This window comes from Anser brachyrhynchus (genome assembly GCF_964034855.1).
Source record: "Anser brachyrhynchus genome assembly, chromosome: 12".
In the NCBI taxonomy this organism is placed as follows: Eukaryota; Metazoa; Chordata; class Aves; order Anseriformes; family Anatidae; genus Anser; species Anser brachyrhynchus.
The window spans coordinates 12594710-12621627 of NC_137707.1; the positions used below are offsets into that span (position 1 = coordinate 12594710).

Genomic DNA, 26918 nt, shown 5'->3' on the forward strand with positions numbered 1-26918 from the left:
CACAGAAGATCCTGTCTGAAGAAAATTATTTGAGATTTTTCTCACAATCTGCGGGCTCGTCCGGGATCTTGTCACCTGCCGAAGATTTCTTGCCACCACAGACAGGAAGGTGCACCCCGCTGATTTCAGCGATCCTGTCGGGGGTGGTGGGTCGTCTTGGTATGGCCGGCAAAGGACTGAGACTGTTAGTCTGAAGACAGGCTCTGCGAAGCTCTGGGGAGAAGGCAGGCCAGCTCTGACATACACAGACACAGCCCAGACATAGTCCAGCCCGGATCGGGTACAGGCACAGGGATTACTACTGATAACCCGGACTGGGAAGCCGTGCACGGACCGAGGTAAGGGAAACTTTACCGTATCTTGCCTTGGGTTGGGTTCAGGGAGAATCTTGTATGGAGTGTGAATGAGACTCACTTTAAGTGCAAAGCGAGTGTGGAGTCCCGATCCGCGAGGTTCTGTAGTCCTGTGAGGGGACGAACGAAGTCCCCTCGGCTGGAGAGGGACGAAGTAAAAGAGACAAGCAAGAGTCTCGGTGGCTTGAGCCCTTAGGTGTACGGTACCCTGAGCACAGTGAAGTGAGGTGCTCAGCAGTACACCCCACCTCTGTCCTCATCCTAGGTGAAGGCGCGTGGTACCCCGTGCGTGGTAAAGTCCACAGCAGCACGTCAGGAAGAGATGGGGGATAAGGGTTCCAAGAGTCAGCAGGGTGGGGATGGAGACCCCAGGATTGTGCCTAAAGATAGCCCTTTGGAGAGAATAAGGATTTGGAAAAACAATCCAAAAACTAGGGAAAAAGATTTAAAATATATATATATTTAAAAATTGTTAGATATCGTGTAATTGTCCGGCCTAAAAAGCCAATAAAAGGAACTTCAGTATTTTGGCCAAAATACGGGTCTGATGAAAATTCAGGCTTGAAATGTATATGTAAACAATAAGACTCCTTTTTTGGAGGAGGAATAAAGTTATGCTCCCCATAATCCTAATATTGCACCTGAGGCAGCGGCAGCTGCTCCAGGAGGGGAGGCAGAGACCGCAGTTGATGCTGTCCCTGGAGAAGTCGCGCTGGGGAGTGTGGAACAGCAGGAGCGGAGGTCCCGGTGGGACCATGCAGGGCTGATGCAGGGCCGGTGCCACTCCCCCCTTACCAGCACAGGGGTTAGGAGTTTTAAGAAGGAAATGAAGTCTTTAATTGAGGGCCTAGCAGAACAGTCAAATCCATTTCTAAGGCCTAATTTTTATTCCTGGGAGGGAAATGTCAATCTTGAGTATGTTATTCACTGGAGAAGAATGTTTAGGGGGAGAATGATTCGGCAGGCAGCTATGCAAGAATGGGAAAGAACTAACACCCTCCCCCCGGACCGAGAGTAATTCCAATAGAGCAGAAACATTCGCTTATCCAACCGAAATAATAACAACCCACAACATAGAAATCATATGAGAGACTCAGGGTCAGAATGAGAAAGTACTCAGGGATGAATCCTGAGGACCCAGTAGCCCAAGGGCTCTTTGAAGTTCATTTTGTGATTAAAGCCTGGCCAGATGCACAGAAAAAGCTCCAGAAGGTGGGAGGATGGAGTGAACAGTGTAGGTAGTATGAAGGTGTATGCCAGGAGGGGAGATGAGAAGGAAAAGCAGAGAGCGAAACAAATGGTATTCACAGCATACTGGGGAGAGAGGCAGAGGGGGAGATAGAGGGCCCAGGATGGAAAGGAGAGGAAGGGAGATAAAGGAAGGACAGAAAAGGAAAGCTACCTGTGTTGCAGCCTAAATCCTAGCAGGGACAGGCTTTGAGAAGATGTTTTAAGTGTGGCCAGACCAGCCACTTCAAATAGGAGTATCCGGAGTGGAAGAAGGAGGAGAGACTGCTGTTACAAATTCAGAATAGGGGAGCTGGGGCTTCTCAGAAAGCTAGCTCCCTGATACATGAAAAAGTGTATCTCGAGGGCTCCTGCACTGACCTTGGTGTCTGCAGGGAGGTTTCTCACTCCTCGCTCTCCCAGCTGCTGTTGTGCAGCATTTTTTTTTCTCCTTTTCTTGGATGTGCTCTCACAGAGGCACAAACTGCATTGCTCATGGCTTGGCTCTGGGCAGCAGTGAGCCCCCGTGGAGCCAGCTGAAACTGGCCCTTATCTAACATGGGGCAGCTGCTGGATTCTTCCCACAGGGACTACCGCTGCAGCCCCCCCCGCTATCAGAACCTTGCCATGTGAACCCAATACACTGAGGCAGCAAGGTCATTACTGGCCTGTAAAGTATCAAGGCTTAAATTAACTAATCAAACCCTAAATGTGATGGGGGTAGAAGGGGCTGGGATAACAGTGCCACTTTTTGGGGACACCAAGCTGAGACTAGGGACAGAATGATCACTGGGCAATTATTGTATGCACCTGAGGCAGGGGCTGAGTTGTTGGGAAAGGATTTGATAATGAAATTGGGCATTCAAATAGTAAATTGTTAGGCTAGAATAATGGTGTTATTAATGGGGTGCTCTCAGATCCTGAGAGCAAAGATATATTTGCCTTTGAGTGGAAAGACTCTGAAACGGGGCGGAAGCAGCAATACAGAAGGACAAATTTACCTCAGGGGTTTACAGGGCCACCGATTTATTTGGGCAAGTTCTAGAACAAATTTTGGAGTAATTCCAACCTCCAAAGGAGGTGTTACTGTTACAATATGTGGATGATCTTTTATTATCAGGACAGGAGAAAACAGCTGTGAAGGAAGCCACTGAGAAGCTATTCAACTTTCTGGGAAAACAGGGCTTGAAAGTATTGGAAAATAAATTAAAATTCGTAGAAAGAGAAGTCAAATATTTAGGGCATCTAGTGTGAAGAGTAAGAGGCATCTAGAGTGAAGAATAAATTCAGAGAGGATTCAGGGAATTGTTGAGCTACCCCTACTCAAAACTAAAAAGAACTAAAAAGTTTTAAGAGGAAGAAGTACTTAAGGAATTAGGAGTCACGAAGTCCAAAGGAAAATAGATACTCCCTGATGGGAGAGAAATGCTGAGTAAAGTGCTAATGAGGCAAATATTAACTGTTTTACATCAAGAGGGTCATTGGGGAATTCAAGCAATGTGTGACGCTGTGCTATGGAAATACTTATGTGTAGGAATATATATACTCTGGCTGAACAAGTATGCAGGAGTTGTGTAGTATGTTAAAAGGTAAATAGGAAAAGTATCCGCTGTCAGCCCAAAGGGAGGCGAGAACCAGGGATTCAACACTTCCAAAATGTACAGGTAGATTTTACAGAAGTCTTTCGAGTATGTAGATTTAAATACGTACTAGTCTTGGTAGATCATTTGTCAGGGTGGATGGAAGCTTTCCCTTCAGTATCTGCTACTGTGAACATAGTAACTAAAGTAATTCTGGAACAAATAACTCCCAGGTAGGGAATTGTTGAAAATACTGACTCTGATCAAGGAAATCTCTTTATGTCAGAAATATTGCAAGGGCTAATGTGGACTCTAGGAATTAAGTGGAAATTTCACACTCCTTGGCATCCTTCCTCTTTTGGAAGGGTGGAGCGGATCAGACAGTAAAGAAGGCATTGACTAAGTTCTGGAAACTCGGCTTTCCCAAACGAAGTGCTTACCTTTGGCACTTCTCCGAATTCAAACTGCACCAAGAAAAGATGTGGGAGTTTCACCATATGAAATATTATTTGGATTGCTGTACATGGACAAAGAGAATGAATTACCTCAACTCGAGACAAAAGTTGCTTTTCTTAAGAACTATATGCTCGGGCTGTCGTCCTCTTTGTCATCTCTCAGGACCCGTGGATCATTAGGTCAAACCCCACCCTTGGAAGTCCTGATCCTTCCATTCCGAGCAGGTGGTTGGGTTCTGATGCGAACATGGAGAGAACTGAAACTGCAGCCTTAGTGGGATGGACTGTTCCAAGTGCTCCTGACTACTGGGATGGCAGTGAGAATAGCTGAGAAAGGGTGGGCTCATACCCGGGTAAAAGCATCAGTTAACCCTGATACCTGAGAGACTGCATTAGCAAAGGCTTTTAAGGTTAAAACTGTTAAAACTATCTATTGTAAACCTTTAACTTCTCCTTAGAAGAATTCTTAATGAATTAATGAGAACACAGAATTGGAGTGTTTCCAGGGAACACTCCCTGGAAGTGGGAGAAAAGGGGGGTATTTAATCCCCACCGGAAGAATCCTTATTAGTTTGTGATTTTTATTGTTTTTCTTAATTATTATTTCTCAATTATTATAGGGGTGTATATATATAGAAAGAAATGATGTATTTTAAGTTTATCTTAGTAATACCTATTCTAAATGGATTAGTGATAGGATGGAGGGAAAAATCAGCATTTCCAGTTAATCCAGAACATCTCTTGAGTTCTATCTCGAAATAATTGTTGGATTTGCACCTAGGTGCCTGGAAAGATTGAAAAGGCCTTGTCCCTGATTGCTACTTCCAGCAGCAACTGTGTCTGGATTCTCTAGATTTCTAAAAACGACAGATCATACACAGTCCTGGGAAGGAACATATTTTGAAGTTGAGCTCCCTACACATAATACTGGCTACATTATACTGTGTTATCAAAGGTGCCTTTTAAACAACATTGATAGAAAACTCAGGGGGCAATATTACCGACCCTGGGTGTGGAAGTACCCATGAAATAGGGAATAATCCATATTGTACTGAATATGGTAGCCACGGGAATGCTAATATGCATAACGCACACCAGATACAACATGAGAATCCTGTAACCGGATAGTCTGTCCCAAATGGCAAGGAGTGGTACTGGCTATGTGGCAATAAAGCCAGGAAGGTGTTGCCCCTAGGATGGAAGGGAGCTTGCACCCTGGAAGCAATAATTCCAAATGTAACTATTATTGAAGACCCACAAAGCCAAATCCCCTTAAGACCATACGCAGAATTAAGTGGACTTTAGATAATTCTCTAGTAAAATTCTCTAGCATTTCACAGCTTTGCAAGGTGGTTTTTACCTTGGTTAGGGGTGAGTGAATTAGAAAAAGCTATTTTAAATATCTCAGCTATAATTGAAGAACTAGAAAATAAGTTAGATAACTTTGCAAAAATAGTACTCTAGAATCAAATAGTATTAGATTTATTAATAACCTCATAAGGAGGAGCATGCACTGTAATTAATTCTAGTTGCTGTATATATGTAAACCGAATGGGATGAATTTGACTGATCTCAAAAATATTTGGAAAAAACAAAACAACAAAAAACCAATATCCTACATAGAGTAGATCAAGATGACACTTCCTGAGGACTTAAAAAATTTGGGAGAAACTAACTTCGTGGTTACCTGAATAGAATTGGCTCAAACAACTATTTGTGGGTATTGTAATAATAATAGCATTGTATATCTGTCATCTCCCGTGACATCCAAAGAAGAATATTGCACCTTACTGTTGGAAAAACTCAAGAGTGCGGAACTCACAAGTTCTCAAAACATAAGAAAGGGAAAAAAAAAAGGGAAAAGGAGAAATTAAAGGGTTGAAAAAAAAATTGTACATATATGGTGTAGAGGAGCGTCGAGTAGCTTGTGAACCTGTAGTACTCAGCCAATGAGGAAACAGGGGAGGTGATCAGGCGTCGGGTAATAGGGAATAAAAGGTTATGCTTTGTTTACTATAATGCGCTCCTAACTGGCAGGACGCCCGCCATTGCAATCATGAATAAAATGGCTTCACAGAAGATCCTGTCTGAAGAAAATTGAGATTTTTCTCACATATGTAACATTCTGTTTTTTCTTCTAGCAACAGCTGGCTTTATAGTTGCGTTGTGAGCAATTCCTGCTCCTTTTCCCCTTTTTGTTCACTTTTTTATTTTATTTTTTTAAGTTACTAGTCTTTCCACTTCCTTTGTTGCTGACAAAGGGGTCTGTTTTCTTGGGTGCTGTGTAGCGCTAAAGTTGTGATTCCAGACCATGTCCTCCAGTGGGGGTATTGGCTTTCACTGTACTTCTTGTCACTAGCTGAAAGGAATATATGGCATACATGAGACAGGTGAAAGCATGTGTTTTGCCATCACCTGTAAAACAGCTCTGTGAAATGAACACATCCCCCAAACAGATCATATCATACTCCGTCTCCAGACTGCCACCCTATGCTCTTTTTACTTGATTTTGGTCTAGATCCATCAAAAGACTGGCAAAACCTGCAAGTTTCCCTTAGCTAAAAGTTTGAGGTATTGTTGTTTCTTGCAGCTATTAGCACTTGCTTTTAGATTGTGTAATTGTTTTTCCCCTTTTGTCACTATAGGTTATTAATCCTCGTTGCAGAGAGAAATCTTTCCTCCGATGCATTATCTTGGTCTCTTGGACTTTCTGTCCATCCTCTTGGAGCATATCTCCAGGAGCAGGGCTCAGTAACCATATTTTTATATCACATATTTTGTTTCCCCTTTTTTATTTCTGTAGATGAATATCTGCAATAAGCCTCCTAATAAGACAGCTCCAGAGAATTTCGGCGAAGCTGTTCCTGAGGTGCAGGTCCAACGCGCTCGAAGGAATGGCTGGAGCTGGCCTCTGCACCCTTTCCAGATTATTGCCTGGTTGCTGTACCTCTTCTTTGCACTGGTTGGCTTTGGAATCCTCGTTCCTCTCCTGCCCCTCCACTGGCTGCCCGCTGGCTATATCGTATCCTTTGGTCAAGAGGAGAGCATGAACTGTAATAAACTATCAACAGTTTGTTGGTTTTTTTTAATATAAAAATGTTGTTAGGTAGCATATAAAGCATAGGAGAAGCGGCTGAGCCAGAATCTTGATCTTTTGTCTCTAAAAAACACATATTTTGAGACCCACTCTGTCCCTCCACTTAGGTAGATCACTAACATTCTACTTGCCTCCTTCATCACTCTCTTTCACTATCTTTGCCTTCAAAGCTCTTCTGCTGTCTACTCCTGCCTATGTATCTCCTTTGCCTTATCTTTTTCTACAAGTGGGCTGCAGCGTTCGAGGGAAGTCATAGGGAAAAGAAAAGCCCCCAAACATCCTTGCCATGATGAGCTGCCTCACTTTCCTGTGCTGACTGAACGAGTCTTGAAAGGCAGCTTTATAAGTGTATGATCTTATGGTGTGGTTCCTTGTGATAACAAGCAGTTGATCTTTTCCCAGAAGCCTCTTCCTCTCCTCTGTAGGAAAGCTGTGAGTGAAATACAAGGTGGCGTAGAGTGACCATAGGAGGAGAGGTCTATCATCTATCTATTTCTTCCAAATGCAGGCAGTATCTGAAGCTGAGGTGCTCATACTGTCAAGTCATCTTCTTCTGTGCCCAGCCTGAGCACGCTTTCCTCCTCCTGTCCTCTTCCCCACCTCCCATCACGTTTCTCCCACTCCCCAGCAAGGCCATGGGATGGAGCAGAGCTGGCTGCAGGGTCTGGGGCTGTGCGCCTCCAGAAGGGGCTGTGCTGGAGTGCGGGGTCCTGTGCTGGGGAGCAATCCTAATGCACTCAGTGCCACCTTGTACTGTCACCTGCACCAAGGAAGGCACCTCCTCAAGGCCAGGCCCTGGCTCCTAGTGGATTTGATTGTCTGGGAAGTTGCAGACTAGAAGAAGGAGTCCTGAGATTTGAATTTATTGCTAACCAAGCTGGTGAGGGATTATAATTTGTGTGTATCTGTGTGGTTTTGTCATTTCTCCCGTAGCATATTTCCTGGTGAAAAGAAAATTGACAAAGTGGCTCAGCGAGATTAAAGTCAGGAAGTCTGACCTATCTTATGAAATGTCAAACAAAGCCAAAGCAGATTTATGCATGTACATATATATGTACACACATTTTAATGTATTTAGGACTTCCTGTTGTCAAGGGTCAAATTAGAATGAAATTAAACAGGCGCCATTTTTGCTTTTTGGCAAAAAAAAAAATTTTTGCTAGGTTAATCTCTGGCAATTTGTATAAAGATTACTCCAGATGTGTCAGTCTTTCTGTGGCAGAAACCAAGGGGAATGTTTAACATTGTTCTGTAACTGGAAACAAGAAAATCCTTTAGTAGCAGCCTATTTTATTTTTTATTTTAGTAGCAGCCTTTCTTATTTAAAGCTTTCTTAGCAGAACCAGATAACCCAGAAATATTACAGACAGAATCTTGGGAAGAGTTCTGAAAAGATGCTCCTGGGATATGCACTTACGCAATTTGTACATGTGGTATTCATATATTCATATGTCCATACAACCTTTGATATTATTGTGACTGATGCTTTTGTTTATAGTTTTACTTACTCTTGCATGATTTAGGCATTATTAATATCCTTAGCTCACAGTTGTCTTACAACTGCCTATCTTACTGAAGTCCTTGGTATTATCAAGGCTTGAACTTCATAAATTTGTATGCCAAATATCTTCATAACTCTGTCTAAAGTCATTCTAACTCATCAGATTAATGTATCCCAAAGCTTTACTACCAGTTATTACAGCACAAATGTCTCTCTCTCTCTCTCTCTCTCTCTTATTTCCTTACAACACTTCTGTGTTTTCCATAGACTTTAATATGATCAATGATGTGTTTATATCTGGTTTTATAGCAAATAAACTGGAAGATTAATTGTTGCGTGCATGCTCATCTATCACAGTGTATTGAGGAGCAAACTCTGGAGCACAGTGGTTTTCCAGATATGTAAAGCTGCTGCTTTGTAGTCTTTCCAAATATTGGCAGTCACTTGAGGTTTGATCAGAAGTACTTCTAAAGCTTATTTGCTCTAACTTGCTACTGAGTTTGGAATTAAGAATCCAAACAGATAATAGTTGGAGAAACAAATGAGAAATTTTGGATATTCTCTGTCTCTAAATTCTGTAGGACCCTACTTTAGAGGGGTGATCCTCTTGCTTGGGATTCAGACTAAAGAAAAGGAAAACAAGGTGATCGGTACTGGTTACTTGATGTGACTTTTTTTTCTCTTTTTTGGAAGTTTGGTCTTGTGAAGGGGCATGTGCACGGCCTTAACTGACTGTTCCTTTCCAAGGATTCTGTATGGACTAAGAAGTGTGGACCTATGCCAACAGCCTGCACATGGGGTCAGATTCTGGTAAGTAAAGGTAATTTTTAAAAACTCCTGTGCTAGGGAGGACATTTCTGTGAGGCAGAATAGTACATTATAAGGAGGGTTGTTCCTGTAGATTTAGTTTTCTTTTTGCAGAGGATATTTATTACCATGAGATAGGGAAACTTCTTTGTTAATAAAGCTCAGATTAATGTGCCATAATCAGTTATATGGTAATTTCTAGTTACAAGCCATATATTTCTCGTCTGTGTGGGCTTTGTGTATTAAGGATAAATATATATGCATTAAACCACTCATACAATCCTTAACTGTGTACTTCAGTGTCCAGGAGTGTGTTTTATCTATCATTTAGTTGTTCATCTTACTGCAGTCTCCATTGACCCTGCGGATGCAAATGTGCGAGAAAAAAACTATTTAGGGCCTCTGGCCACCTTCAATCGTAATCAACATGCACATGTCATTGAAAACCATCATTGCCATGTCTGTGATGTAAATGTGTAAGTATTTTCTCTTTTTCTTCTATTTATCTTTCTTCTTCACCATTACACTTCACCTTAAAGCTCTTCTTATTGTTAGACTATAAGATTGAAATCGAGTCCCTGAAACCCTTAACTCTATAGTGCCAGTAAAACTTCATCCTGTGGCAGGCTTCAGTTAGTTGGGTAGATGCTCACTGTCAAATGTGTGCATGGTTCAGTGTTTTATTTAATTGCTCTTGTGTTGCGTGGAGAGAACTATTCTGTTCTGTGTTACCTGGATGTTGGTGTTAGATCTGAGAACAATATGTAACTTGTGTGTGCGTGCTTGTATTTGGCTAGATGCTAATTGGATAGCAAGAAATGCTTGGAGGGCAGACTTTAAGATCAAAATTTGTAGAATTGCTAAAGAGTTTGGGATCTCTAAACTAGAAATCGCACAGTGCGTTAAAAAGACAAACTTTGCAGCATCTGGGAATTTGGTCCAACAATGCCAATATGGCCAATATGTTTGGTAGTTTAAGTATTCCCTATATCATAGGTATTCTCATGACTACCAGGATCTCTACTGCTGTATGCCCCTGTACCTGTGTCACTGGGAAGGCATGGTAACCTGTTGGTGCTGCCACTCTAACACCACCCTTTCTTTGGCAGGAGTGCCAAATCAAAGCACTGTGGAACTTGCAATAAATGTGTGTGTGGCTTTGATCACCACTGCAAATGGCTCAACAACTGTGTGGGAGAGAGGAATTACTGGTAAGGGCCTGGCACTGTAACAAGAACACATCGCTGCTTAAGTAATATCCCCCTTCCAGGGATGCTCCTGCATCTCAGTGTAATCTGGACTGAGCCACTCGAAACCACTTTTCTTTCAGATCCCAGCTGCATAAAGTCAGTCATGAGAAAACCAGATCAAAAATGCAAGCATGACTATGGCATCCCAATAACCAGGGATAAAATTCCTACACATAGAATTTTGTAGTCAAGCTTTTACAAGTAAAAACAGAAAGCATGCTCTTATTATTTGGTATTAGAAAAAGCTTATGTGATGGTAACTGGCTGTCCTTAATGTCTGTGAGAACTGGAGTGGGAATAGAACCATGGTCATACTGTTGTTCCCATCTCTGAAACAACATGAATCCAAACTGCCTGCTCTCCCTAAGAGACTTGCCAGTAGGCAGGAGTTACAGCAGCATACAGGTAACTCTAATCTAGGCCAGGTTTAAGATAAAGAATAGGGAAGCTATCACTGATTATTGCTTCTCAGCCAGTTTTCCTGCACTAGAACTGCATGGGAAGCAAAGAGTTGTAACTGCTGATTGCCACGATACACTGCTGTTAGATTTTGTGCCGGGAGCTGTCTATCATAAGTATACTTCATTGCCTTCTAACTAGAATTGCTCTAACGGGTCACAGTTTAGGGTAACAAATAAGACTCTTGCCCAACATCTGTGAAAGTGCCACAGTAATCTGGGTTGTCTGTCCTTTGAATTGTATGTGTGAAGTTATTGAAGCCACTCAGAGCTCTCACCTTTTTGGCAGGTTCTTTTTGAATAGTGTCCTGTCTGCCATTCTGGGCCTTGGGCTTCTGCTGCTCGTTGCTTGCTACGTCTTCGTGGAGTTCTTCATTAACCCCATGATGCTTCGCTCTGACCAGCACTACGAAGGTAACAGCAATGCTTCAGTGAAGCATCCTGTGAGTCAGCCAGCATATCTCAAGGGCCAGCTGCATGTGGGACTGGATTCCATGGGCTTTCCCACTGAGGAGGAGCTCCTGTTCCTTATTCCTTTCCTGTTATATTTGTACAGGAGCGTCTCTGTTCAGGTGATGCAATGTGTTTCCTTCCAGAGCCTACTAAGCTGCTCTTCCTAAAGGCCTTGCAAATATAAAATTTCTTAAGCCTCAAGTGCATAATGGACCTGCAGCCACTTCTGAGTTAACAGTATTTCCAGCTGTAAAGTCGAGTTAGAGATACCTGGACAATCTGCTGACCTCTCCTGTTTTTGATTTACAGTTCTAAAGAACCACACGGACGTCTGGTTTGTGTTTCTTCCTGCTGCTCCTGTTGAGACTGGGGCTCCAGCCATTTTGGTTCCAGCTGGGACTTTTATTCTACTGAGCCTAGTGACCGTGTTCCTGCTAGGCCACCTCTTGACCTTTCACATCTATCTTAGTAGGTATTATGTTCCTGTCATCTGCGTCCCCATTTCATTTTCTTCATTTTATATGAAGAATAAGTAGAATAGCTTCTACTATTTCTTCTATTTCTTTCATTTTCTTCATTTTAGCTTATACTCATTCTGTGTGTTCACCTGTGTTACAACTATGCACACAACGTGCAAGATTACCACTGAAGAGGTAAAAAGTTGGAGTTAACATTATACTTCTGATTTTCCCTAGAGGCCCTCTCTTACTGCAGTGTGCAGAAGTCCCATTAGATGCTGCTTCCAAATTTCACTAGTTCACTCAAGTTTTTCTTTCACCAAGGGCAACAGAGAATCCACCAGGGAGAAAACACTCTACACATGCTTGACTTGGGATGAACCTCTCATCCTGTCTGTAAGACCTCAGATAAATGTTTTTGTTGTCTCCAGGATGCAAATTAACCTCATAGATATCTGTAGAATAACTCTATGCAACCCAGAGTGTGCATTTGGCCTAAATGTACCATCTCATCTCTGACTGTTTTCTTCTAGGGATAGTGAGGAGCCTATCTGTTTAGAAGCAGATGGCTTCTGTCTAGAGAACTATCTAGAGGCTTTTTGTGTCTTTCAAAAGGGTGGAGTGGAGCCAGTGAAATACCTTTTCCCACTTTAGTGAGATACCCCAGGAGCATCTTGAAGTCATTACCTCAGAAAGCTCTAATAAGGCCACCTCCCATCAGTACCATTTCCTTCATTCAGGGCTGAATCATAGAAATCATACAAAAACTTAGACTCCAGATAAACTTAGAGTTCACTTGCTGAACTACATCAGTGGCTATTTCCAGAATGTCTTGGATAGTGATTGGGCAGTTGCTAGTAAGTCCTAGATATTAAAGGATGGCATCTTGAGTACAAGGTGCCAATCTTGAGTACAAGTACAATTTGAGTACAATTCTTTCTTGAATGGAAGAAAAAAAATAATAAAAGTAACTAAATTGTTCTTGGTTAATATAGTAATGAAAGACTTTATATATAAATATGTAGGATTTTATATAGTCCACATGAAGTTTATCCAGATCATATTCATCTGGTTTGCTAATTAATGTTGCATCCCAGGTGGTTTTGTGTAATGTCAATTTCATGCTGTAGGACTTGCTAAAGCACAATGTGATGTGAGCAAGGTGCACTCCCATGTCCTTTGCCATTCTGTAAAACCAGCTTAGATCTTCTGTGCTTGGTACTGACCCCAAACTGCAAGCACCTGGGCGAATGGCAGAGAGGCCAGGTGAGATGGAGTGGTTAATTCCAGCTCCATGCCAGTAATGGCAGATTCAATTGTCTCCACTGGCTTCTGAGGGTCTTCACTGATCCCGTCTGCTTCTGTAGTATGAGAGGTCCTGTTTCTCTGTTACCCAAGAGAAGTGGCGATGGTATTGGCCTAATTTTCTAATAGGAAGTCCAACTTCCAGATCAGGTCCCATTGTGGAAGTTGTGCTGTACTGACACGAAATGACTTGTGGAACTCAGAGGGAGAACTTTTCAGAAAGGCTCCACATTAGATCTCCTACTTGTTGCTCCTGATGGATAGAAGGGATAGCTTTGCCTGGAAGTACAAATGGTCATCAAAAACCTTTTTTCTGTCATCGTGTGAAGTGAAGACCATGCTATTTGTCTGCCTTACGTAAATTGTGATGAGAGAAGATCTCGCACTTGCTGAAGTCAGTGGTGCAAAAACTAGGGGAGAAGGGATGTGTGAGAAGAGAAGTGAAGACTGCTTGCAGACAATTCTTGGGTGGATTCTTAGGTTGTCCATTAACGGTGATACAGGTGTGAACACAAATTAAGCCAGCACAAATCAGTGCAGTTCCAGACTTGGTCACAGTCCACAGTTTTGCTTTCTTGGTGCAATTAAAAGTTGACTTGACTTGGTTAATGGTGTGATGCCTGGAGATTTCGAAGGTTGACCTAGCAATGCAGACTAAAAGCCTCACAGTGCTGGGGTCACTCCGGGAAAATTTATTTTGGATGAAAAAAACAGGATTGTTCTTTCCAGTGCTGAGCTGTAGATTATCCTGTCTTTGTGTACAACTTCCACAAGAGGGTGCTCCCTCCTTGGGATAAAGTCGTGCCTTCTCTTGTCAAACAGAAACATGCATGTTTAACACCAGTTCTACTCCGGGGTTGATTTTTTTTGTTTTCTTGGGGGGATTTTTTTCCTCTTTCAGAATAAATTTTGAGCCTAATTAACTTTTAGTTTTGACACAATTTATAATATTTATGAGTTACATGGAAACAGAATTTAATTATTGTTAATTTTCGTTATTTTATTATGTTGACATCTGGTACTTTATTGAAGCTGGTTTAAGCTGTGCTCCATGCTGTGCAAAAGTGTGTTGTGTAAGTCCTTGCTTAAAAGGAGCAACTTTGCCACATTGAAGCCTATATTGTATGTTACAAGGTATGCATTATTTTGACAACTAAGATTCAGGGAGAGAGACATATTATTTGTGTTTTAAATTCATCTTATTTCACACATTTAATTTTCAGTGGTCTCATCTGAATACTTTAAGGTAGACAGTATTGGAATGAACCACCCTTTTGAAACATAATTACTGGTCATGAATATTTTTTCATGAATCTTTTTTTCCTGTGTAATTAAATTATAGAACAAAAATAGCACCCCCATGGCTGATATTGCCTTTAAGTTTTGCATTAAAAAACAACAACAACAACAACAAACTGGCTTGAATCAGATTTAGCTATGAAAATCTTTGAATGTCTGTGTTGCGAGCACAGTGAACTTTTCAGAATTTCTGTCCTGGTTTTAACTACTTGGTGCTATCACAGTAGATTGTTTTCAAAGTAGTAGATCTGTGTGTTCAAAATTAAGTGTTGATTGAGATTAATTTGTAGAGGCATTCAGGGAAGCATGGCTCTTCAGAATTTTGGAGGGAGGTGTCTTTTTTGATTATGTGTTACACATTATGTGCTGCAATTATGTGCTGTCTGGACAAATGTAGTATTTTTTGACTAAACAAATGTTAAAATATTTTAAAAGTTGCTCTGCTAAGTATTCAGAAACCAATGAATTCTAAACTAAAAATGGTATATAGCCCTTTGCTTCTGAAGCAATATTCTGTTTCTCAAATCATGCATTCAGATTCAATTCTAGTAGCATTTGCCAGCACTTGGTACCATCCTCATTAAGTGCATTCAGTAATCACTTGGCTTCAGACTCGCATTCATCTTTATGTTCTGTCTTCCTGGCCAAATGGATATTGGATTCTTTGTTCTTCATATGGTCGCTGCTTTAATAGGAGGGGCACCTTCTCCTCTGTTCTTCCCCACTTCCCTATGAACTAGTCCTGTGTTTATGGCATGGTTTTGAGGGGTAGGATACTACTGGTACAAATGTATTCAGGCAGAGCAAGGATTTTAGTCTAGATGTCCCATACCCTAGGCATCTGATTTAACGGCTATGCTACTGTAAACAGGAATAAGGCTTACCAGGCTGTGCAGTAAAAAGCTGCAGCATCCATTTGTGGTCTAAAAATACTTACTACATCAGGGTCATGAGGGGAGGAATGTCTTAGTTTTAGATGTTTTGAGTCTCATGAGAAAACCAAGCTGCTCAGAAATGTAAAATGCTTTTGCTCATTCATGGAAGCAGATGTGTTTGTGTGTGGGAGACCTTAAGAGCATATAAACTCAGGCACATAGGAGCTTTGGACGTGTCTATTTGGCATGAGATGAGTCGGGCATTTGGTGCTCACTGTTTTGGACATTAATTGTCTCAATCTTCTTTATGGGACACACTAACCTGCTGAATTTCTCTTCTACATTTAGCATTACATCCCTTTTGACTGCTCACTGAGCTTTCTATATGATACGGATGTTTCTCATATTGGATATGAATAATGGTTTTGCTCTGAAATGAGCGGAATGAATTGTGATAGCTTAAAAGGCTGTACTGTGTGTACGAGGCATCAGACATCCAGCTGAACGCTGTGCCTGTGAGAAAGTGTTGTGGTGATCACAATAAAGGATACAGTAAGATAGACAGTGTGAAGGTACTTTTCTCTTAGAATACCAGTTTTCTCATATTTATAGTTCCTAATTAAATATTGTATAGTTTTTCAGGCTGTTTGTGGGTGGCAAGTAAAATTGGGAGGGGCCTTTCATGCACTGACAGCTCTCTCTTTCCTCCCAGTGTGGAACAAGCTGACTACGTATGAGTACATCCTGCAGCAGCGTCCCCAGCAAGAGGCCAAAGAGGCAGACAAGCAACTGGAATCTTGTCCCTCCCAAGTGATCCCCAGTCAGGTACTCATTGTACTTTCAATCCATTTCTTGTAAAAAAGCCACACTTGTTCACTGTGTAGAGTTTGCCACAGCTTTGCAAGCTCCAAATTTTAGAGGCAGTGGCTACAGGTAAGGCTTCTGAAGTACTTCTGTGGAGTAGAATGGGATGTGAGAGAGTCTAAGGCCTGTGACTTGATGAACACTCTAGGCATAAGCAAGTACTGATTTCAAATGAATCACTCCCACCCCTTCTCTTCCGCCACTTGTTTTGGGCCCCGGACTATCTATTCTGCTCTGCCAGCACAGCTGTTTGTTACAGTCATGCACTGAACAGGGTGGGGGAATTTGTCCGTGTAAGAATAAACTTACTTTATTAAAAAAATAGTTGAGGTAGTGTTTAGCTGGGCCAGCTCCCTCCCCTTTGGTTCACCAAGCAGTCACGTAAGTGCTTGTGTCAGCATGAAAGAGGATGACTGGAGAGTGGGAAGGACCTGTCACTGGAAAGGGCACAACCATCTGTTCTGGTGGCAGTGTGCATTTTGATGGCTTATGTGCGTGGTACTGTAGGTCATGACTGAAAGCAGGCAGGCTCTAGGACTGGAGAAACTGGGGTTAACTGTTGAGCAGCTAATACTGAACAGTTTAAAGCTTCTGAAAAAGAAAAGGGCACCAGTCATGGTCAAAAATGACCCAGATAGCTTTGTTTTTCTTCGTGTTTATGTAGTGATAAGGGTCCTTGTGATTACCATGATGTTGATCTGTATTGCTGTAAAGGAGTTCTACAAGGCTTCAGTCCTGCTGCACTGTGCAGTGGCAAATATTGCGGTATTAATTGAGAGGTTCAGGGTAATTTATTTTGCTGCAAGACAACTCTGTCCCTGGAGTTAAAATTTGACTGCACAACATTTGTATTGGTTTGGGCAGGGGATTTACTAGAAACTTCCAGAAGTTCTTCCCAGTCTAAATTATTATGTGATTCTGCGATCCCATGTAATTCTACCTAGCTTTATGCAAGTGAGTTGCCTACTACACAGCCAGTTTTATATTTCATAAGAAACTAATTACATCCAAGCTTAATCCAGGTGTTCTGTGTAGAGATACTGGGATCTCTCTGGACACATTAAAAGCTTTACCTTATCAAAGGAAAAGGGAAAGTGAGCCAATTCTCTTTCTGTACAATATGGATACCCCAGCTTTTCATATACTTCTTTTACTGTCTTGGAAAATTTGAACTTTCAGTTTAAACGGAGGTTTCCATAACAACAAGGATGTTTGGCGCTTTGTGTCAGAGAGCATGAAAATTAAAGCAATAATAAAACATTAGCTCTAATGATTTCCTAGTTACCAAATTTTGATTGATACTGAAAATATTTCTGAACAGAGGTGGACTCTGGTGTTGGGGGTACATCAGGGATGTGGCCATTCAGTCCTGTTCTCCTGTCTGTGCTGCTGCTTGTCCAGGTATGTGTGAATCTGGTTAATTTGTAGCAGCAGCGTGGAAGAAGCAGGGTGAAAAGTTCTGTGTTTCAGAGCTACAGTTCGTACCTTGGGGAACAATAAAGACTGGAAGATGCCCAGTAACATTGTTAAGAAAAATGTTAACCCACCAGATTTTCCTTGTTCCTTACATAGCAACCAGAGATAAACACAAACAAATACATCGGAGTAGGAGTACACCAAGTGACTCGCCTTTTGTAAGCTGTGTTGACTACAGCCTTTAGTTTGAACACAGAAGTCCTTTGTAATTGATCCAAGATCTTGCAAGCATAAAATAGAAATCATGTTCTTCCCACCTTTGTCTTAACTGCTCGTTAATTGTAGAGAGTAAGAAGAAACATGCAATTCCCCTTTAATCCTTGTATTTGAGGCTTCTTCAAGCTTAGATGTTGGTTTTGGCTTCCATTTTCCATGTTTGTCTGCAGTTAGGTCTTCAGCTATGTTCAGGTTGAAGGATTCTTATATACTTGTGAAATCTTTCTCAGGACACGCAGAAAATAAAAGCACTGTTTGCACACTTATATGGTTCAGATATCACAAAAATGCAAAAAGGTTGGACATACAGCCTTTGCCTCTATTACTATAGCCAAAGCAGCAAGTGCAAGTAACTGTTTTGTTGTTGTTGTTGTTGTTGTTGTTTGGTTGGTTTTGTTTTTGTTTTCTGTAGACAATTATAGAACAGTCAGAATTTATAACCACGAAGTTTGTGGGTGGGCACGGCTGTAATCAACCTTTAGAGGAGGTCTGAGCATGGGCAGGACCTATAAGTTGGCCGTGAGCTTTGCTAACTGAGATTCAAATTGGTTTAGCAGTCTATTCTCAGGAAGAGCAAGAGATGAAGGCTAACAACCCGGGCGGTAAGGGTGTCTCTGTCTTGCTGTCACGGTTGACAGCTGGCTGTCCTGTGGGAGCTGAGAGAGGCTGGGGCTCTGCACTGTGCTTGTAGCTTTCGTCATGCTGAGAGAACATTGCATTTCCTACTGATCGAGTCTTCTTCCATTTGTTTCTGCTTGTCAGCTCTAATCCTTTACTTTCTTCTATGCGGCTGCTTTGGTTATACATAATTTAAAAGGCTGAAATACACAGAATGGATTTTAAAAGGCTCTTTTATTGCCTGCTTGGAAAGAATTGTTCATGGTATTCTGAAGATGCATCATTTGTTATCCTCCTTTGAAATGCCAGGCCTGCACTTCTGTTTGTATGCTGTGCATGTTGAGTCCTGATCGTTTTCAGTAGCTGTGCACAGTCTTACAAGGACGTCTCCTGCTGCAGCTCACTGCAGCCATGGTGAGTTTTCCTCTGGAAAGGCCTGCATCTCCCCACCCTGCTTTTTCCAGGCTTGCTGCTTCAAATTGACATGAGGTTGTGTCTGCTCTCCTTCATTTGAGACTCAGGTGCATGAGGTTTGAGTGTAAATGTTAAGAATTTGGTCCTCAAGGAGCTGTAAGGAACCATTTATGTACACTTGATGTTCTGTCAATAATGATCAATGATATGGCTTGAGTTACAAGTTCTATGTGAAACATATACGGGTTAAATTTCTGCAGATCATGAATCTGCACAGGGGTAAACTGCTGATAGTAGTGAGCCCAAAATTTCATAGTTTGCAAACCAGAAAGTTCAAGCACTCAAAATTGCTGAACCAATTCTCTTCAAATTTGATGTTAGCACCTACAAGACAGTTGTAAATTTCTTTCCACCTCTTTTTTTTTTTTTTCTTTACATATTTGCAAGACCAATTAAAGTAAGAGCACTTTACAAAATGCAACAAGCCTGAACTCTTTCCAGTTTGGCAGCCCCCTTATCTACAATTATATGAGTACCGAGACTTCAGGCCTCCATGCCAGGATTTTTGAAAGCAACTAGTAAATTTGGAAGTTTCTCTGCTGGCGTGTAAAGAAGGCTGGGCAAAGATGATCAGGGCAGTGTGCTGGCTCTGACGCTGGGAGCATAATCCCCAGTACCCTCTCCCAGCATTTGGCAATATGTGTCAGGGGCTTCTGGAACACAGAGCATCAAATGGCTTTGTACTTGCTGCTTGCTGACACAAGCTTTTCTAATTTATTCTTGAATCTGTGTAACATTTAGCACCTGCACCATACTACAGTGGTGAGTGCTACAGCTTAGCTCCATGCTGTATCAAAACCACAACTTTTCTTTAGTTCCTTTTGAAGATGTTGCCTGATCCTTTTTCATTTGATGCTCCTTAAGCGTTGTATTGTTGAGATGTGAAACAGTTATTCCCAGTTTGTGTACTCCAAGCCACTCATATCTGCCCTGAGTATTTTGCCTCCTGTCTGAAGGGCCCTGGCCCATTAGCTGTTTCTTGTACAGAAAGTGCTTGATACCTTTCATTGGCCCTGTCACTCTTCTCTGTACCTATTTCCAGATCTTCTGTGGGTGAAGAGGCTGGAATGATGTAGAGAATACAGAGTCCAGGCTGCCTATGAATTTATCCAGTGACATGAAACCATTATCTCTTTGCTTTTTTTTATGGCTTTCCTTCTCATTCCTATCATCTGAAATGATTTCTTGGCTGCCACTGAGCATGTAACTCCATGAATTCATTTCTAGTTCAGAGAGCACTGCTTTGTATATAACGTTTGCACTACTTTTCCCAAGTGCATCACTTTACATCTTTACATCTAGCAATATTGATTTTCATGTGCCATTTTATCATGCTGTAATTCAATTTTACACGAATCTTCTGCAGCTCTTTGCAGTTGGCTTTCATTTTTATTGCCTTACATAAGGGAGCATCATCACCAGATTTCATCTCACTGTTCTGCTCTTCTGTTTATGAATGTGCTGAACTGCAGAGGCCCTGGGTCTCTCAGGAACCCGTCTGTGGGACGTCCAACTTTGACTTCATTTTCTCAAGTCTGCTGATCAGGCTGCTCAGCCGAATAGGTCTTCCTGTGCTTAAGGTTTTTGTTTATTAAGCTAATGCCTATTGCATTCAAAATCGCCCCCCGTCTTTACAACCTAAATTTTGCCTCACAATATATATACAATATATGTGGGTTTTTATAGTCACTGCACACTAAAATACTGAAAGCTGTCTCACTAATTATTCAAATATAAGAGAGTGCAGCTACTGAAAATAGAGCATCAAGGTTCTCCTGATCACAGTTTGTCTTTTTTTTTTTTTTTTTGAGGTCAGGGCTTCATAATCTGCATCAATTAATAATAATCTGCAGAGGTCCTCTGAACCTCTGACCATCCTAATTGCGTACTTTTGGGGGGAGAACTGGGAGCCCCTTTTCTGTAATTCAGCTACTTGGATTTAGGAGGCTTATTTGTCAAGCCTTCTTTTATGTTTATGTGGGTATGCAACTTCAAAAGTCAGGATGGCATTACTTGGAATTCATCTGTACCTCAGGAGAATGAGTAATATATTGCCTTTTTTTTTTTTTTTAAATAGCACAGTTATTAGCCATAAAGCATTCACACAAGAAACAGAAAATACTTTATGGCTTTCCTGTATATTGCATGTTTTCATTTTTGTCTCCTCCATTTTGAATTTAAAAGAACTTTTCTGCCTTCACTGCTTAACTCCTATTATTGAACTGTATAACTAATGAAGGCTTTAAGTGATATTTTGAATGCGGTCCCAAGAAATGATTCAGCTGGCCTCTGTAAGTGTTCTCTGATGTGATTTTGAGTCACATGAAATACTGGCTGGACTAAATGAATGAATCGGGGACTTCTAATTGTCTCAATCTTGGTTTTCCATCTTAAGCAGCAGACTCCTCTGCTGAGATTCAGCTGTGCTAGATGTAATGACAGAATACGTTTGGCATATGGCTGAGGAAGGAGGAAGAGAACACTTCAGTAGTGAAAATCCCTCTTCTCCACTGTGTCCATATTGTTCTGAAAATGTTAATTCTTTTTTTTTTTTTCTTTTTCAGGAAATGGACTTTTTTTCAGGTAACCCTGGCTATACAGACCCTGGTATTCAGGTAGAGGACTTCACAACAGTAACTTCAGGAAAAGGGTGAGTAAAGTAAATAGATAGAACTCTCCCAACAGCATGTATGCTGAATGGGAAATTGTCATCAAAGTCACTTTAGGAATGTATGGAGCACTGGTATTTTGACCAAGACATGCTGAAATCTTTGAGTTTCAGGAGGATAAATACCTGCAGGAGTACTTGCCTTTGCTCCTCTGGGAAAATAACATTCCTAGAGCACTCTGTTGAGACTGTTTTAAATTAAAATTCATTTAAAGCTGCCTGAAATATAGCTGGGAGCTCCACCTAAGCTTGTAACAAAGTTTCTACAATGCCACTGAAAAAGGAGATGGTCTGCTTTGTGAGCAAATGTGAAATCTGAAAGCCTGTAAAGTTCGTGATTAGGCTTAGAGCATTTTTGTATAGGAAGTCACAATTAATCAATATCTGTGATTGCCTTGGAATTAAACAGAATACCCAACTATAGCAGTTTTGAGAGCTTGTTGTACATACCTCACCATCTGGGTGGCCCCTACAAGCCATGTCTGCATTAAGTTAGAATTTGCTCATATACTTAACAATTCCAAGGTTTTTTGGAAGAGATCTAACTTAAAGCTCAAGTCTAGCATGACATTTAATTAATATATTTCCCAGACCCTCATTTTAGAATACTCTTCATATTCATTTAAAATGTAAGAAGGTACAAGGAAGGCTCAGCTGAAACCCTGACCCTGTGCATTTTTGCTGCTGTGCCTCAATTCATCAGCTGGTCAAGTGACTTGCTCAATGTGATGTCCTAGAGCGCTTTCACATCAGAAAATCCAGCCTTATCTCATTTCCTGTTGCCCTAGAGTTTTTTCTGTAATAGATTATAAGAGATCAAGCTCAAAAACATCTTTAGGTTGTGTTTGTACCAGTTCAGTATTTATATCCCCACATCTGAATATCTCAGATTTCTGAATCTGGGTGTCTGAATTCTGATTATCTGAATTTCTCAGGCCATAAGCATTTTCTGTCAAAATCAAATTTCATCTCCACGTGGAAGCCAAATGACAACACAGTACTGATAATATACGTTGCTAAGAGCCATTACATCACAAAAAAATGTTTTCTTCTGTTACCATCTTAAACTTCTGGGTGGTTTTGTCCCATAATTCCTATATTGCACTCATTATAATTATATGATTTCAGGTTGTCAAGAGACCTGAATCACAATATGAATCAGCATAGTTTTAATACGAGGCGAGCAGTCATGGTAAAACAGCATCCTTCTCTCTTAATTAAGCCTTGCCTATTAACTCATGTCCCTGGGGAAGGGAGAGGGAATCCTTTATGTTTTATGCACAGTTGCGCAGGAACAGCTACCCTGCAGTCATGCTGGGAGTGCTGTGCAAAGCAAGGGATGCCTTAGTCAGCCTGACTGAAGCTGGGTAAGTGCAAGAAAAATGGGAGTGAGGGTACAGCAGTGTCTAAGGACAGCGTCTTGTGTATCTGCCATGTGTTTTAGCTTTTCAAAGCTCTACGTCCACAATGATGAAGCTGATCCTGAGCAGACCGCCTCTCCTGACCTCCCATCTCTTCACTTTGCAGTCCCTTCACAGGTAAGCAGGAGACTTGCTACATACCAAAACCTCTGCTGCTGATGATTCATCACATTGCATGGGTACAAACTCGCTCTGGTGCAGACTGTGGTTACGTCCTTTCTACACTCAATCTTGCTGTCCTCAGCGTGTATGTGCAGGGCTGGCCATGCCCTGCAGTCATGACATCCAAACAATACTCTCCCATCTCAGCTCACACACGTGATCAGATGTATTCTGCTGTTGCTTCATAAGCTTGCAGCTCAGCTGTAGTACATAGAGCCTGTACAATATCTTGCTGTTCCAGTGCTGTTCAGTGACTGTATCTATACCACTGTGCATGCTTCTGTAGAGCAAAATCCAACAGTTAATACATTCAAATATGGATACTAAAGTATCTGTCCAGGGAAATATGATGCATGCAGACATGAAGCTTTAGTGTATAAAGCAGTTGTTCAAAGTCAAGTTTTCTGCTTTTTTGATATTCCTTTTCCTACATCCAGATGCTTTCCGCACTTCCTCAAATGGCAGGTGGTTGTGTTCTCCCCCTTTCCTCCAGGCTTATTAATCAAAGTTTTGTCATCTAAATGATAAGAAAGCTTCCTTTTCAACTACACTTGTATTTTAGATACCGTATTTTGTGACTTTGGGGCTTCTTGCTTTCACAGAGACAGAAGAAAAGACGAAAGAAGACACACAAGACTTCTTCTTCAGCAACGGAGAGCAGATCTAAAACACATGCTAGACCTTGGCCCCCTTTCCCAGGTCCTCAGTCAGGTGAGAGTGCGTCAGTCAGCTTCCTTGCTTCGTAACTGTTCCAGTTCACTGAAATGTGAAGGATTTAATATGAACATGACTTTAGAAAGTAGAGACAAGAAAAAAGTGAAGAACAGAAACTCCCGTGAGAATAAAAAATATGAACTTTACTTTGAAAGCAGCTGTGTTGTGAAGAGCTAATGGGGTTCCGATGCCAAATTTTCCTTGCTCTTTATTAGGGATTGCAGCCTTAAAAGTGATAGGAGAGAAACAAGAGCTGCCACCAGGAACTGGAATTGGAGTGTGCAGAGGAATGAAATGGAGAGCAAAGCAGAGAGCATGAGGACCTTGTAAAGACCAAAACACTTTTGAATCTAAAAATTGGTTGAAATGGCTATTTCTTGGAACCATTAGTTCTAGGGTAGCTGAGAAGAAGGACTCTTCTAGCTCCTATCATTCTGATCAAGCTGTTGCTATAACAGCACAGTTAAACAATAGTGATGCTCATTTCAGTTCCATATTTCCGAGGAGGAAGTCACAGAAAAAGTTGTTGTGGTAGCAAACAGCTTTACCAAGGACTGCTTTCATTTTTAAAGGAAAAATTAGTCAGATGAGCAAGAGGGTAAACTATGTCTTCATAAACAATATTAGGCTACTTAGGCAACTGTGTCAGCAACACAGATGGCAGGAGTTCTCTGACTCTAAAAAGAAGAAAGAAAAAAGCTAAACAAGTGCTATTCTATAGCAAGGAGTTGGCTGAATTTCACTCATTTTTATCCAAGGCAAAATTAGGAAAAAATAATTCAAATGAATTCAGAGGGTAAAACATAAGATGAAAATTAAAACAGACGTTGAAGAACTCAAGAATAAATAACTGAGTATCTGATCCTGAACATGTTTGGGTAACTTTATGAAAAAATATGCTCATAATTATGTTAGCCAGAACATTAACAGAACAGGTGAGAAAACCTTGCATTTCTTGACTTCTTGAAATGCAAGAAGGGATCTCCAAAAAAGAGGCTATGCCATAACTATTGCTTTCCCTAAAATTGCTATAATTTTCAATGTGCAACAGTTCATCTGTGAAACTAGACTGATAGCCAGCCATCTGGAGTAGCTTTCTGGTTGCTGGCATACAGAAATGAAAAGTGTCATGAAACCCCAGCACTGTCAGGAAGTTAACCGGCCTAAGAAAAGAAGGGAAAATGAGAGTTTCTGAGAGCTTGGAGGCACTTTGAAATGATCGGAGTTGGGTACACTGCTGAGTGGAGAATTCTGCACATTTTCACATCTAATTTTGCATAAATATGTGTATGGGGGTTTTAAACACAAGTGGATCATCCATATCAGAGTTCTTGGGCATGTTGACGTCTTTGTGGGGCTGAGGGATGTCTCTCGTCTTAAGCTTTCTTTTCTCTTTCTTTCCGTCTCTAGAGTTTCCAGCCACAGCTGCTGCCACCTCCTCTTCCCACAGCCTTCGCCTCGTAGTGCCAGCTTTCCCTCTGAGAGCTGCTGTGCCCCCCAGCAGCACTGGTCCCATCCAGGCATCAGGACCCCCAGCTGACTATCACTCAGAGTCTGCTGAGTCCATGGATGAAATTCCTGTGGCTCAGACTCGCCTTGGGAGCACAGCCCCTCATGGTCCTTCTAAGAATAGCTCAAGCAATGCTCAGCATTATCCTGTGTCCACGGACAATCCCAGAGGTAACAGGGAGAAGAACCTGTATTCTGGGCACAAGGTAAAAAGGAAAAGGTGCCAGCAAGACAGACACATGGAACAAGACCTGGAACTTTTTTCTAAGATTCCTGCTGTGTTTGTAAGTAAGAGCAGTGGAGAACCTCAACTGTCACAGCCCGAGCCTGCTGGGAACACATCTGAGCCACACCACAGAAAATGCACCAGCAAGCAGCATTTGGGCAGACACAATCCACGCTTAAAGGACATAAGGACAAACACCACAGTGGCCTAGTGATCAGCCTTCCAAAGCCATACCCTTTGGGAATGAGACAAGAGGTTCTCTTTCTATTTGTATGTTGCTGTTCAAAGATCTTGACTCCAGAAACTCATTCTCTGGAGGTAGCAGCGTCCCTTTACATGATGCTGACCATCTTCCAGCAGACCTAGCTGAGAGGCAGAAAAAACCCTGCTCTATCTTTTTTTTTTCTTTTTTTTTTTTTCTGGCTGCTGCATCTTCCTAAGCCAGAAGTGCCCCTGAGCCCAATACCACTCTCCTTGTCGAGGGGAACAGAACTCCCCTGACAGGGATGTGCCCAGGGCAGCCTCTGGCCCTTAGCCAGTGTTAGCACTCTGTAGGGCAATGAGGGCCTCATCCCCTCACTGTGTGCGTGCCATCACACCACAGTGAGACATTTCTTGCTGCCTGGCTAAAGGCAACAGGCAATAAGGAGACAAACCTGAGGTAGGCGCGTTGAGAAGCTGCTAGAGAGAACTAAAACAGTGTTTTCCATAGGAAGGGGCTGTCCCCTCCTGGCCCTCTGCAGACCAGTACTGCAGTAACTTTTGGTGTGTGGGAAAAAAACAAGGCTGCATCTCTGCCATCCCTCGGTACCCTGAAAACTAAATTTTCCATCTGCCTCTACCCAGTCAGTCTCTGGATAATGCCTGGGGGCCTCAGCAGGTAGACAGGGAGTAACCTCAGGATTGCTCTGCCCCTATACCACTTTCCACTGTGCACCTTCAAGCCAAGTCCACCAGCATGTATTCTCTAAAGCAGTGTGGTTTGACCTACTCAACTGCACCTTCCCAGCAGCCTGAAGTGCCCCACAGTGCAGCTTTCTCATCAGAAACTCTGGGACGCAGCAGGTCCTGAAAGCTTTCCATCTCCTGGGCTTGCCAAATCAGCATCAGTCCACAGCCAAGCTTGGACTCTCTGTATTGCAGAAAAATCCCACACCAGACACCGGGGCATGTGGCCAGTGCCTGGAGTCACAGCTCTGTGCCGGTGGTGAGAAGCAGAGAGCTGTCTGGGCTGCAGAGCCTGTGCTTTCCCTGTCCTCCTGGCTTCCGCAGGCAGCATGCCCTGCTGCAAATTCCTGGCTGAGCACCGAGGCCAGGGCTGCCAGGAAGCCCAGATCTGCCTAGCAGCCAGCTACCTCAGAGCCCAGGATAGCAGCAAAGCACGCATCCCGGCAGGCCTGGCCACCAGCACGTATGTGCCTGACACCGTTTCCCATCTGACAGCTGCACAGC

At 42.0% G+C, this 26918-nt stretch overlaps 1 protein-coding gene across 8 annotated transcripts in view; it reads left to right on the forward strand.

Annotated features, from left to right (window-relative positions):
- Nucleotides 1–26307, forward strand: part of ZDHHC1 (zDHHC palmitoyltransferase 1) — a 28428-nt gene extending 2121 nt beyond the window's left edge. The window contains exons 2-12 of one of the 8 annotated variants that reach the window (XM_080552644.1): nucleotides 6419–6668; nucleotides 8907–9033; nucleotides 9370–9496; nucleotides 10130–10231; nucleotides 11018–11142; nucleotides 11491–11649; nucleotides 15831–15943; nucleotides 21331–21416; nucleotides 22879–22972; nucleotides 23620–23728; nucleotides 25142–26307. In XM_080552644.1, coding sequence (XP_080408770.1) covers nucleotides 8991–9033; nucleotides 9370–9496; nucleotides 10130–10231; nucleotides 11018–11142; nucleotides 11491–11649; nucleotides 15831–15943; nucleotides 21331–21416; nucleotides 22879–22972; nucleotides 23620–23728; nucleotides 25142–25677 — 1494 coding nt within the window. In that variant the 5' untranslated portion in view covers nucleotides 6419–6668; nucleotides 8907–8990 and the 3' untranslated portion in view covers nucleotides 25678–26307. Of the gene's footprint in view, nucleotides 1–153; nucleotides 339–6418; nucleotides 6669–8906; nucleotides 9034–9320; nucleotides 9497–10129; nucleotides 10232–11017; nucleotides 11143–11490; nucleotides 11650–15830; nucleotides 15944–21330; nucleotides 21417–22878; nucleotides 22973–23619; nucleotides 23729–25141 lie in introns of those variants that run through there. The other 7 variants (XM_080552641.1, XM_080552646.1, XM_080552648.1 and 4 more) reach the window with 7 other exon arrangements.
- The last annotated feature ends 611 nt before the right edge of the window (nucleotides 26308–26918 follow it).